The 14,528-nt window shown below is 47.7% G+C and overlaps 1 protein-coding gene across 3 annotated transcripts in view; it reads right to left on the bottom strand.

Annotated features, from left to right (window-relative positions):
* The window catches only part of Thsd4 (thrombospondin type 1 domain containing 4), a 162,015-nt gene that overhangs the window by 44,574 nt on the left and 102,913 nt on the right, over nucleotides 1–14,528 (bottom strand). The window contains exon 1 of one of the 3 annotated variants that reach the window (XM_090321366.1): nucleotides 14,230–14,425. The exons of the other annotated variants lie outside the window; for them this stretch is intronic. Coding sequence (XP_090177492.1) covers nucleotides 14,230–14,301 — 72 coding nt within the window. The 5' untranslated portion in view covers nucleotides 14,302–14,425. Of the gene's footprint in view, nucleotides 1–14,229; nucleotides 14,426–14,528 lie in introns of those variants that run through there. 3 annotated transcript variants of the gene reach the window in all.

A 14,528-nucleotide genomic window follows, 5' to 3' on the forward strand; every position in this document is an offset into this window, starting at 1 on the left:
GGAAACTTCCTTAACAGACTTGGCACTTTTATTGGCCTCAACGTTATTTGACCAAAGCCTTGGCGCAATTAGAGTCATTTATAAAGTCATGGGGTGGGGACTGGGGAGGGACATGGCAGCCTTGGTTGCTGGTGGAAGCAGGGTGGAGCTGCTGGGGAAGGAAACACTCTGCCCATCCAGCCATCCAGGGCTTTCTTTTCCTCTGGTTGGTTTTGCAAATGGCGGAACTTTCGTGGGAACAAAGGCACAGGGTCACCCCACTGGGACTCTGATTGTCGTCTTTCAGATGATGGAGGTTTGCTCTGCAGTGCAATGGGTCTGGGTGTCTGGTGACACTGAGGATTGGACTCTGGGCCTCATACCTGTGAGACAGGCACCCTATCACTTGCAACCTGGGACTGTGTCAACTCTGCAGGCCTTTCTCATCCTTGACTCCCCAACCCTGTTGAACCCCAAAGCTGATGTCTGTCCCCCCGAAGATGCTGATGATGACCTGAGTGCTGTCTCCCCACAGCTACTGTGGAAAAAGTCTCCTTTCTCTGCCCCCCAACCTTGACCAGGAGCTTCCCATACTGGGGTACACTGTGGGGTACACACTGGTGCTTTATGCTGCTGGTGTCTCCGGATCTCCAGGCACGTAACGTGGCCCACAATGGAGGCAGCATTTATTCCTGACTGCACGCGGTGAGTGTAAAATGCTTCTCAGCAGGTTTTACCTGAAGAATGGGAGGACGGCTGGCCTGGGAGTGTGTGCATACCTGAGATGTGGCCGGGACCCCATGTCCAGGGCCCTTGTACCTTGAGCTCCTCCACTGCATCTCTGGGCCTTACAGATTGGCCGAGGTCTAGCCAGAAGAGCAAGGCGCCTGCACCCCCTGAGCCTCAAGTTCAGGAGCAGAGGTATGCCTGACAGGAAGCGGGTTGTGTGCACAAATCAGGACACAAGCAGACGTACCTCTAACTTGAATGAGTAAAAGAAAGGCGCATCCAATCCATCCATCAACACGACCCCGTGCTAACAAGGAACTCTACCACTTGAGCCTCAGCACCACTTCTGGCTTTTTGCTATGTGTGTGGTACCGAGGAATTAAACCTGGGTCTTCGTGCGTGCTAGGCAAGCACTCTACCACTAGGCCAAACTCCCAGCCCTGGGAGGGGGTCTTAAACCAGGTTATTCATAAGGTGACACATACCTTGGTCACTCTCAAAAAAATTTATAGTCCAGTGCCAGTGGCTCACGCCTGGAATCCTAGCTATTCAGGAGGCTGAGATCTGAGGATCATGGTTCACACCAGCCTGGGCAGGAAAGGCCATAGGACATCTACCTCCAGTTAATCACCACAAAGCCAGAGTAATAGAGTTGTGTATGGCTTAAGTGGTGGAGCAGCAGCCACAAACAAACAAACAAACAACAAACAAAAAGGCGAAAGGACAGAACCCTGACCCTGAGTTTAAACCCACTAGTGAAACACACAAACTTTTTTTTTTCTTTCCTTTCCTTTCCTTTCCTTTCCTTTTTGTGGGACTGGGGATTGAACCCAGGGACTTGAGCATGCTAAGCAGGTGCTCTGCCATGGCTCTGGCCCTTTTGCTTCTACTCCGCTTGTAAGATAGGATCTTAGAACTTGTTATGTTCAAGCTGGCCTGTGGATTGAGATTCTCATGTCAGCACTGCCAGAGAGCTAGGATTACAGGTGGGCATCATCAGTTTAGGCTTAAGAAAACAGTTTTTATGAGAGACATAATGAACTTTATGTACTAGGCTATCTCTTTTCTTAAAAGTCTAGTGAACTAAAAGCTGCTTGCTGTGTCAAAAATGAGGTGGGAGCTGAATTTAGGACTGTTCAGTTAGCATTCTGCCAAACTCTGTTCTCAGCCTGGGGATAATGTGATAGGATTCTTTCAGGAGAGTATCTAGAATAATATGGCTTTCTGGAATGCTGCATTATGCAGCTGAAAAGGACAAAGAATGAACTGGTTTATTGTTCAAGGTGTAGTTCTCTAGAGGAGTTGGATTCCCTCACTGGAAACTTCATTATGCAAATACTGTCCTTGGCATGGACATATGATGAATGCAATTATCCACTAGCAGAATACTACAGGTTCTCCAGGGCACAGGAAACAAACCCAGCAGGCCTATCGGATCCTGCCTCAACATACCTTTATGACCAGTTACCTGAGTTCCTGGTTGTATCAGGGAACTCCAATGCAAAGTGCAGGGGCTGGGGATGGAGGAGGGCAGAGGGGATGGGGAGAGGGGATGCCACATAACTAACCCTTACCCCTCTTCCAACTTTAATCTCATTCTGGCCTTTACAATGAATCCTCTAAGACATGTATACTCCATGTCATGTCTCAGTCCTTCAGTTAACTTCATAAAGCTCAGAAGATCTCTATCTAGCCAGTATATATATATATATACATATATACACATACACATATATACATATATATACATATACACATATGTGTACATATATAACTTTCTCACATATGTTATAGATTATGAAATATATATACGATGGACTGGGAGTGTAGCCTAGCAGTAGAGTGCTTGTTTAGCATGCACCAAGCCCTGGGTTCAATTCCTTGGTACCACATACACAGAAAAAGCCAGAAGTGGTGCTGTGGCTCAAAAGGTAGAGCGCTAGCCTTGAGAAAGCCCAAGGACAGTGTCCAGGCCCTGAGCTCAAGCCCCAGGATTGGGAAAAAATGCACATACAATGTAGCAAGCCTTTGAAACCCTTCAAAATATATATTGGTTTCGAAGACTCCACCTGTGCCCTCTAGGCTGGGAGGAAGGAGACAAGAAGCCCTGAGAAAAGCCCATGACACAAAACACCGGCAGGAACTGGAGATACTTGATGCTATAATTTAGAAATAATCTCAATAATGGCTTATCCCACCCCCAAACAAGATGAAAAGTCCAATATTGTTGGAACGACGAGAAAAGAAGCAACTTCAAAGAAAAAGAAGAAAAAACCCTTCTCTAGCAAAGAATTCGGCCCAAAAGAATACAGCAAAATCTAGTTAAATATTTGGGTTTAGGAAATCCTTCCTCTCTGCCTCACCCAGCCCGGATCTCAGCCCCACATCTGTGGCTTCCGTGCTTTGTGGCTGTTGTTTTCTTCCCCCCACCACCTCATGCCACGACTCTTACCACCAGCATTCCACACCCGGAAAGCCGAGTCATCAGGGTCCACACTGCCACTCTGCCACCTCCCACCACTCCTGCAGGCCTCACTTTCCCCCACAAAACATTCATCACACCTTCATACAGGAAGCTGGCAGGGCTCAAAGCCCCTGCCCAGAAGAGGAAAGCAGCAATGTGCTTTCACCATCAATAGAAAATGGTTTCAATCCAAGATCAGATGGGAATCAGAGAGCAACTCACCAACTTAGAACCAAAGCCGCCTTCATGTGATGCTTCCAACGACCTGGACACCTACAGGGGTGAGACACCCCTCCCTCCCTGCCCCCTGAACTCTGGGCCAACCTCTCTGTGCTTTCTGTAAGACAGGCACCCAGTGCACTGACTGGAAGTGCCATGGTGGCTCAAGTGGAACAGCGCTAGCCTTGAGCAAAAGCAGCTCAGGAACAATGCCCAGGCCCCAAGTTCAAGGCCCAGGACTGGAAAAAGAAAAAGACCGAGCCTTTCTGTGAAGTTTGAAACTCACGAATACCATGAATGTTTGCTATTCCATCAACATGCCAGAGGTGCTTAATAATTGCTGAGTGAGTACAGAAAGGGATGGATTGCTGGCGCAGTCAGCGGGCATCTGCCAAGGCCAGGGTCTTGTGGGTGGCAGCTTCTCCTGACTGTGGGCCTTTCCGGCCTCTGGGATCATTTATATACATATACATATATGTACCAGGCACTGGCTGAGTCCACGTGGCAGGCCAGGGACAGAGGGAAACTCAAAGGCATCAATGCAGCGCAGTTTAGCATTCAGTTTCAAAATGAAATCACAGCTAGCTTGGAGGAAATCTATCAGAGTTCATACGGACATTTATTATAGGCTACAATCCTTCAGATTCGTAACTGGTCGCTGCCCTGACAGGGGTGTGTGAATGGAGACCATTGTAGGCGGGGAATTAGATCATCCAATTCCCTAAGGAATAATTCATGTATACCTTGGGTTGGAGGAAATATTTTTACATTGAAGCAGTAATGGTGCATAACTTATTTTACAGGTGCCATTTTTGGGGAGGTGGGGGAAGGGAAAGGAGAGATCTATTGACTAGAACAAAACTAGGCAATTCATAGAACAGAGATGGAAGGTTTGAAGGCCTTGAGGTCCACAGGCTGACTGGCTCTTGAAGCAAAATACTTGCCCAAAAGCCACTTTCTACTTTTTTTTTTCTTGGTTAAAAATAAAGGTTGAGGCGTCCTTTTTAAAAAAATCAATGCAAGTTTCTCTACATCTCTTTCTCACCGGTTTTCTGTTCTCACTGCTGAGGGTACAGCGCCCCAGGTCAGGGTTCCCTCAACTGCATCGTTCAGATTTCACAAGACTGTGTACCTACTGTGTGCCCATGCACCTACTATGTGCCGGGCCTTGAGCTGGCCATCAACCTCGCTCACAATCTTTGTCTGGGAGGCTCAAGTTCTCATCTATTACCTGTCCCTAGAAATCCTCCATTCGCCATGGCTCCCACAGATGCCACCATTGGAATTCCAGGGCTGTAGTCTCTGAGCCTGGCTGCCGTGGTCTGTGACCTTCGCCACAGTGCCAGGTCTTCAGGATGAAGGTCCCCCCACCTCGGTGGGGGGGGGCATCAAAGGCCGCTCAGAATATGTCCCTGAACACAGCCTTACCCAGCGCCCTTCTCCACCCTTTCCTGCCATCCTTCTGTCAATTCAACTAGTACAAAACATTGGGTTCCTGGGAGCCCTCTCCCCTAAAAAGACATACCTTCCAAACTGCAGAGGCCAAGTCAGCGCAGGGACCCTGAGATCACACAGAACACAACTTCCAATGAGCCACTGTGTCCCTGCTCCTGGCCTGGACACCTGAGATACTGAGAATCCAGCGTACTGTGGACACGACACTAACATGAGCAGAGTGAAGCTTGATGGTGTGGGATTCTGTTTTCTTTACCTTGTTTTTCTAACTTGTTCTATGTAGTTCTGTATCTCTTTCTCTCAACCAGGATAAGAACTCACTCTTATAAAAAAGGCAAACAGGCATCTTAGAGGGGAGAGATTAGGACTGGTAAATACAAGAAGCTGGAAAATAATCCATTTTTTTTCTTAAGACACTGAAACAAAGAAAATGTAATGTATAAAAATAAGCTACCAGGGGCCAGGAGTTTGGCCTAGTGGTTAAAGTGCTTGTCTAGCATGCACGAAGATCTGGGTTCGATTCCCCGGTACCACATACATAGAAAAAAGCCAGAAGTGGTGCTGAGGCTCAAGTGGTAGAGCTCTAGCCTTGAGAAAGTCCAAGGACAGTGCTCAGGCCCTGAGCTCAAGCCCAGGACTGGCAAAAAAAAAAAAAGTTAAAAAAAAAAGCCACCAGGGAAGTTTCTAGAAGCTTGGGTAGCTATGGAGACAGCTGACTCTCTCCCTGTTATGGAAGAAGACAGATGGCCACACAGAGGTTCAGTGTCTTAGAGTAGAGAAAGATCTTGAATCAAGGAAGAGCAGTCTGTAGACCACATTCCAAAATCCCTACCAATTTTTTTGTGTGTGCTAGTCCTTGAACTCAGAGCCTGGGTGCTGTCTCTGAGCTTGTTTTGTTCCTGGCTGGTACTCTACCACTTGAACCACAGTTCTGCTTCTGGCTTTCTGTAGTTCCTTGGAGATCAGAGTCTCATAGACTTTCCTGCCTGAGCTGGCTATTTGAACTAGGATCCTCAGATCTCAGCCTCCGGAGTAGCTGGGATTATAGGAGTGAGCTACCAGCTCCTCTATAAATTCTTGCACAAACTTCAGAGGTCAGGATGGGTTAATGGTCAGTGGTGTAAGGATGATTTGAAATGTCAGAACCACACGTTGTGCCTGCCTCTGCCTGCATTATGAGGGGATGGGAAGGAGATGCAGCCCCTGACCAGAATCCATGACACAAACCACACCAGACAGGTCTGAGGAATCAGGATGAGTGGCACTGAGGTAACGGCCCCTCACAGAGGACCACGGTGGAGACACATCTGACCATAGAAGGGTGAGAAAACACTGGGGCTGGAATCTGTTGGCTGATCCTGAATTCAGGAAATGTACAGATGGCCATTCTGACCACATAATCCACAAAGCAGGTATTTTTACTCGCAGCTATTTCAAAACAAGTTAGCATTCTTTATTTGATTAAATCCCTGTAAAGGGAAAACATGTACCACACCCACATTATGAAGTGTTATAGAATAACCATGCCTGAAGGGTGCTGAGATTCAGTACTGAATTTCAGTTGGGAGTCTAAAATAAAGTAAAATTAAACAGCTCACTCATTATTGTCATTAAGAACGAGGTATGATCACAGCAAGTTATTCTTCCTCAACTCATTTTAATTCCCAGGTTTCTGGGGACTAAACTCAGGGGCCATGTGCCCTTCAAGTGTCCTTTCAGCTCCTTGGCTTGCCAACCCCTCTATGTCTCCCTCCGCCCCGCCCCATACCTCCTGGGAAAGCAAGGAATTGAATCTTTTATGTGGCCACAAAGGGCTACTTCTATCTCTCCTTGTCACCCCGCGTTCTGAGCATGTCAGAAGCCAGCGTGTCCAGATGAACCCTTTGCATTTCTTTCATTGCTAATAAATCACCGAAGTGTCACCACTCCCCTATATTTATGTCCTGTGCTCTCTGAGGTTCATTCAAGGCCCGGGAAAGTCCGCCTGTGACTCCTGGGACACCAGCTGCGAGGCTCGGCTGCGGCTGTGGGAGGACAGCAGAAAGCAGCGCTAAGTGGCCTCCCGGTCTTTCCAGCTCTCCTCTGCGTTCTGGGTCATGGGCATTTTCTTCTGCATTTTGCTAAGTGCTAACTGTGAGCTGGGCTGCTGCATTTCTGATAAACACGAGTAGCCGGGTCTAACATGGGCGTTCCCATGGAATCAGATCAACAGGAGTCTAAGTCCTGCCTCTGTTCTTGCCACGGCTGTGGCATGGCGCCACAGCATGGTACTACCACCATGGCATGGCGTGACACCACAGCATGACATATCACCACAGCGTGACATGATGTCCCAGTGTGGCGTGTACAGAATAGCCATCTCTGGTTCTTACCCACTAGAGTCTCTTTTTTTCTGGAGACGCCTCTCTGAGCTAGCCAATCCACAGCTTTATCCTCATGGGTTTGGGAATGAGAGCCAGCTGCTGGAATTTACTGGAACTGCAGGGCCTTTTTGATTTGGTAAAATGTTCCTTAAGTGATGGCACACTATCAGTAGTAATATTAACGATGAATCCCTTTCTTCAGATCGGATTCTCTCTCTTTTTTTTTTTTTGCCAGTCCTGGGCTTGAGCTCAGGGCCTGAGCACTGTCCTTGGACTTTCTCAAGGCTAGAGCTCTACCACTTGAGCCTCAGCACCACTTCTGGCTTTTTTCTCTGGATGTAGTACCAAGGAATCGAACCTGGATCTTCATGCATGCTAGGCAAGCACCCTACCACTAGGCCAAACTCCCGGCCCCAGATGGGATTCTTAAGATTCCAAGGCACTGTTCCAGACAGAGTCACGTACCTGACTCTACCCTGAGTCACACAATAAATACATCACCATGTTTGTATCTGAAAATTCCATGCTCCAGAGCACATGTGGGTTTGGGGAAGAAACAGAAGCATGGGCAGACTTTAACAGCTGTCTGTACCATCTCTCAGCTAAAAAAGTTCAAGACACCTGTCCCCTCCTTCCACTGGCAAACTCCTGCTTTACTCTACTTGCCCTGGACTAAATGTCCTCTTTTCTGTGAAGTGTCCCTGCCCCAGGAGATGCAGCCACGAGGTTGCCCACACGCCAGTCCACACACCTGTGGGATGTTCTTTCTGGGACCCCTCTGCTGTGTCCTGTGATGGGGGTCTCACTGCTGCAATGTCCACTGAGAGCAGAGGAGGCCTTAAGTAGTGGCCTAAGCACGGGTCAGCTATGACTCATCACCAACTGTCATCACTGATGAATTAATCATCAAAATGCTTTATAACTAGAGAGTGCCCTCTGTTGACAACTCTGAAGCATTTGCAGCACATCTTACACATTTCCCTTCTTCCCTTCCCTTTTCCCTTTGTGCCCGTACTGGGGCTTGAACACAGGACCTTGTGCTCTCACTTGGTTACTTTGCTCAAGGCTGGTGCTCTACCAATTGGACCATATCTTGTTGGTTAGTCGGAGACAAGAGTCTCCCAGATTTTTCTGCTCTGGCTGGCTTTGTACCATGATCCACAAACCTCAGCTTGCTGAGTAGGTAGGATGATAGGCGTGAGCCTGACCTGAGAGTGATTTTTACATAGTTCAAATTCCAACTTTCTTTTTTTTCTTTTTCTTTGCTGAGAAAAGCCACCGATTCCCAACCTTATTCTTCATGGATTAGAAGGTTGGTCACTCCATAGGGTTCTAAAGCCTGGTCTTGCTCATTTTCCTTCTTAAGTAGCCTAGATAGGGTCTCATCTTCCTCTCTTCATAGAGTCTTTGCCACAAACCCACTTGGCTAAGGAATCTAGAGGCGTGTTTTGGAGTCTGAAACCATAAACATCCCCATTTTCAGGATCCCTTACTCCTCTTTCTGTTCTCATCGATGCTCCTTCATCCCACATCCTGGCCAGCTCTTCAACACCCATCTTATTCCTCGTCTTTCTCTTCCTGAAAAACTCTTGATTTCAAAACAGCCCTCCCATTTTCAAGACAATGAGATGATGATTTTGGAAGTGACTTAATCTAGCAAAGCAAAAACGAGGTACACCAGTACTGAGATTCAAGCACAGGCCTGTGGGTCTCAAGGCCCCTTGGGGGGTTCTCTCTATGAAAACCCGGGGGGGGGGGCGGTTCACAATTGACATTTGTAGTTTGGAGCTCCATATCAAATTAGGGCGATCTGAATGCTGGAACCTATTTGGGGAATCATTTCATTTTCATGAGTTCTAGAAGAGTCTATGAAATTTAAGAAGATACTCAGATAGGAGAGAGGCATGGTATAATTACACGGAACAATGCACAGATTTTGCACACATCCGCATTTCTAATGCAAATGCAAGAGTATCTTTATAAGCATCCATGGCACACTGACAACAACTGGGCCGCAAAACTGCCTCAGTCCCGCGTGTGAGCTGAAATGACATTGTATCCATCTTGCAAGCATTATCCTCAACTATGCACGCTCAGTGCTCTAGCCAAGAGGGGGAAATTACCATTGTCTCACTATTTCCTTACCTTTCCCAACTTCATCCTTTTCTCACTCTTTTGTTTGCTCCCCAGGCTTGGAAGGCCTTTCTGTAAAGTACAAGTCTAAGCTGAGCACTGCAACCTTTAGCTGAAGAGGTCAGGGACAGTACCCAGACCCAGAGTTCAACACCCAAGACTGACAAAGAAAAAAAAAAAGATTGCTTAAAAAATAGGCCAGGAGGGGCCGGGAGTTTGGCCTAGTGGTAGAGTGCTTGCCTAGCATGCACAAAGACCCGGGTTCAATTCCTCAGTACTACATACATAGATAAAAGCTAGCAGTGGTTCTATGGCTCAAGTGGTAGAGCTCTGGCCTTGAGCTGAAGAGCTCAGGGACAGTTCAAGGCCCAGGACTGGGGTTGGGGAGTGAGAATGGAATATCAAGTCTATGGAACTTCTAAAAAGTCTTTGAATCCCATCTCTGATGCCATTTCTTCCATATAGTTGGTTCTGGGCCCATAAAAGGGTATAATGCATGTGTGTGAGTAACTTCTGTCTTAGTCCTTGCTAATACTCCTCAACAGTGCATCAGGGCCCCCCAATAGTGGTAGGTGACATCGTATGAATTCTACAACACTGGGTACACAACCTAGGACACGAGGCAAACCTGTTGCATTTAACTGGATTGAGGATTATTTTGCTTTGAAGGAAGTCAGGGCTATAAAAAATGGATAAAGATGGGCCAGGAGTTTGGCCTAGTGGTAGAGTGCTTGCCTAGCATGCACGAAGACCTGGGTTCAATTCCCCAGTACCAAATACATAGAAAAAAGCTGGAAGTGGTGCTGAGGCTCAAGTGACAGATCTCTAGCCTTGAGAAAGTCCAAAGGACAGTGCTCAGGCCCTGAGTTCAAACACTGGGACTGACCAAAAAAAAAAAAATAAATAAATAAAAGGATAAAGGGGCAACTACCACCATGTCCTAACACAAACCACTTTACCCTCTACATCAATTACTCATTTTTTTTTCTCTTAAATATGCTGGGTTGAAATCTCAGCATTCCTCCTGTCTATTCCTATTAACTTTCTAAGCCAAAGTCAATAAATTTCTATGACTTGCTGAATCAGCAAACAAAGTCTGCAAGTTAAAAAAATATATATATATATATGTCTTAAAGGAGAAATGCCTAATTGGGTATGCATGCCAATAGCACACGATAATAAAGCAGGAAAGAAAACAACACTGTAGCATTTGTGTTTGGACACAATAATACTTGTATTTGCCAAACAGGTGACTTCCTATTAATGTATCCAGAAGTTCCCTGGAAAGTGATTTTCTCAGTAAGTGCAAAGAAAACTTTGAGCCACTCATCCTGTGCTCATGGCCACCAGTCACTCTTCTCGTGGCACCTGTGCAAAGGGGAAGAGTGGTGGGAGGGCCTGGGGCTTGCACTTTGCGTGTGCACATGGCATCACAACTCCAAAACAAGCTTCACTGGCCTTATCTTGTGTCTCTATACCACAACCACAGAGGCCTAGAAAAATGACTTCTCACTGAAGCAGAAGAATCATGATGGCAGACCCAGGAAAGAGCCTTCTCATACCAAGTGGCGGGAGACATACACACATAACATTTATAAAAGAAGAAAGGGTGTGATCGATCAGCCGATTAAAAAAAAGAAGAACCCATGAGGAATTTTCCAGATGCTAGAAATGGTGTTGGCAAAGGAACCACAATGAAGAAACCACCCGGGACCGATGAATGCAAAGATGGAAAAGCTGGAAACGCAGGAGTCACTGGGGCGGTGAGTGGGAGGGTCAGGACGCAGGACGTGACGGGGGTAGCCCTACCCCAGGCCAGCAAAGGGACTGGGGAAAGATTCCAACACGTCTCCCTCAAATATGGATCAGTGGAGCAGGTGAGAATGAGCAATGACAGGAAAGATCAAAGAATTCCATCTGTCATCGATTTGTTAATGCAAACAGGTCCCTCTGTCCCCCAGAACTCTTCTCAACACACAAGAGAAGGACGGCAGCGAGGAGGAATGGAGGAATGGATAAAGGAAATGTGGCCATGTACATGGGATAGCATTTGGCCATAAAAAGAAAGGATGAATGAACTCTGTCGTTCTGGGAATGGCTGGGAATTGCAGGACATGACTTTAGGTGAGATAAGTCAGGCACAAAGGACAGAGCTCTTTTTTGAGCTCATGAAAGGACAGAGTAGAACAGCGGCTGAGAAGGGTGGAGGGAGGGAGGTGGAGGATGAAAGAAAGGAGTCAGGGAAGAGATGCAGAAAAGACAGCTGACGGACATAGGGGTACCCTTGGTTAGAAGGAATAACTTCCTTTCCTACTGAAAACCAACCCAAAATAGGGCCTGGTGTGATGGTACACACCTGTTACCCCAACTACTCGAAGACAGAGACTGTAGTTCAAGGGTTGTCCAGGCAAAAAGCGAGTGAAACGCCGTCTTACAGATGGAGTGGGACCCAAGCTATGAAAGGGACAAAGGGAAGGGGGGGGGGGTCTCCATCCCAGAACATAGGGCAAAAAGCACACTTAGAGGCCTGGTTCAAGTAGAAGAGCGCCAGGGATGTGGTTTGGGTAGAAGAGTGCTAGGGATTTGTTGGAATTCTTTCAAGGGAGAGTGACTGAGAGGCTGAACATGTGTACATACACGTGTGGAAATGTCACCAGGAACCCACCCCCTACCTTGTACAATGAAAATATGGTAATAAAAACAATCTCAGCCCAAGGTGAAAAACCAAACTCTCCCAAGCACCCTCTTATCCTATACCCACAGCCATGTCCTCATGACGTAGACAATTAAACCTAGCAGATTTCTAACTACTGCTTCCTACCCAGGTCTCCTACAGGCAGGAATATTCAAGTTCAGGACCAAGTTCAGGACAGAAGGTACCACCTCTATCTCCCACCCCTCCCCTGAGCCCCCATGCTCACAAGCCTCTTACAGGAGGCATTCACTCCCAAAGCCTTCGTGGTAGCTGCCTTGACCTTGAGAAGGTCAAACATGCTCTAGTAACCTCAGTGTTCACCAGAGGGACAAAAGCAGCATGGCCAGCGGCCTGTACCAGGTCACTCTGTGTTTGCAGACAGGCATGGGGGCCCCATAGGGCTTTCTCTTCCCCACACCTGCTCTCCACCTGCTGCCCCCCCCTCCCGTGGTCTGGAAGGGCCTCAGGCTCTATTCCCTCTGCAGCCGTAGGTGAACCATTCCCCACCCCTTCCTCTGCACAACAGTTTTAGGAATGTCCCAAGGGAAGACAATTAAAACATGCACACACACTCGCACACGCATGCACACACTCATGCACGCACACATACACACACAATCCGACTGGCAGGCAGAGAAGAAACCTGTAGAAATCTAAGGATGATGTTTATAGGTAAGTTCTGTAAGGAACGGAGCAAGACACGAAAGGAGAATCTTATCAATAAATATGCCACACTCGTCCAAACTCTGTGTCACGGACATTCTTCTCAGGGGGCGTGGGGGCTGCAAGGAAACCGGGGGAACCATTAACTCTTCCAGAAGCATTGGGGCTGTGTGAGTTCGATCCAGCACACAGACAGCACTGACTTCTGGACACACAATCTGGAGGGACTCCCCCCTCATCCCCAGGGTGTTGTGGGCAGGTAACGGAGTTAATAAGAGTAATTGGCATGTGGGTTGAGGGCTGCTGTGATCTGGCAGCCCCAGGGCTCTCCAAGCCCGTGTCTGCCGACAGCCGTGATGGTGGAAATATTTTCCATATGAGTTTTTCCCGCTCACCTGCCTAAGAGCTCCGGGCTGAGTTAGGCTGGTCCATTTGTCATTTTGTCTTTGTAGTGAAAAAAAAAATCACAGGGAAGTTGTTAACTGCAAACAGAGGGTCCCCAGTCTTGACAACTCCCCCCCACTCTCCAATCCAGCACAGTCCACAGGCTCAGAAATCGGTGTAGCACAGGACTCAAGTAATAAGCAGGCAGAAAGACTCCAAAAAATGATCCGATGCTGCCTGGCTGGAAGCTCTGCAACCCACTGGAGGCAGCGATGCCCATAGCCCGGGCTAGGGGGCTAAGGGGTGATCCCACTCTCTGCCAAGACGGAAGGTTAAGGGCATGAGGCTTCCCAGCCGCCTTGGTCCTGTCAGACAAGGCTAACAAAAGCCAAAGGATGAAAAGCAGTCCTGTAGCCTTTTACAAAGAAGGGGTTGCATGGCATCCCTCCCTCCCAGGTTCTGCCTCCATCACCAATGGGCTTCTGGATATCCAGACACCGTGCCAGGAAACACCTGGACTGAGCCGACAAGCTCACACCTGGCCGCACATGTCTCCCTGTCCTGGTCTCCCTAGACATCCCCGGTCCTCCACATCTAAGATAGAAATGGAAGCACAAGTTCATCCAGGCAGCCAAAGAGACAGATGAGGCACAGGACAGTGGGGAGCGGGCTCTGATGTGGGGTGGAGGTTGCCTCTCCGTGGGGAGCCTCCTTCCCTGCCGCCTCTGCACCAGGCCCCACTGGAATCCGACTGGAATCTTCTGCAGGAGAAACCTGCAATGCCCAGGGTGGCAATCGTGTAGACGGTTGTGGAGAACTTCGTGTGTGTCTACATATATTTTGTATTTATATACATATACTATAGATTTAAAAAAGATTAAATATATATATATGCATATAATATACTACATTAAAATATCACCTGTTTACTACAATATCAAATATGTTGAACATATATATTTATATATTACCATCTATCATGCCTATATTTTAAAAGGCCAGTCCCACCTTTAAAAAGCAATTTAAAGCACTCTTGTTTACACACCGTTAACAACCCGTTCCCCGGTCTCCCTCTTGGTAGATAGAGGAGGAAATTCAATGCTGATCAACACAGAACTTCTGACGAGATATTTTATTTGGCTTACCTCTCCCCCAGGCCTCGCTACCACTGCTGTTTGGACGTGCAGCACTGTTAATATCAGGTAGCTGACAAGCATTATTACCCGAGGTTTGCCGCCACCCTCGCCGAGGACTCGGCCTGCCAAGCGCTAACAGCTAGCAGCTGTGATCCGGCCTCGGGATCCCAGTCGGGAGTTTTTCGGGGCCCCGCACTGCTCGGATTCCCGGGGCGCTCGGCTGCCTCACTGGACTCCAGGCGTTCTGGTGCTTCCAGCTCAGCCTCTGCTCTGAGGAAACGGGAAAGCTGATCCCCTCATGTAATAAC

The sequence above is a fragment of the Megascapheus bottae genome, chromosome 30 (genome assembly GCF_031878675.1).
Source record: "Megascapheus bottae isolate mThoBot1 chromosome 30, mThoBot2.hap1, whole genome shotgun sequence".
Lineage (NCBI taxonomy): Eukaryota > Metazoa > Chordata > Mammalia > Rodentia > Geomyidae > Megascapheus > Megascapheus bottae.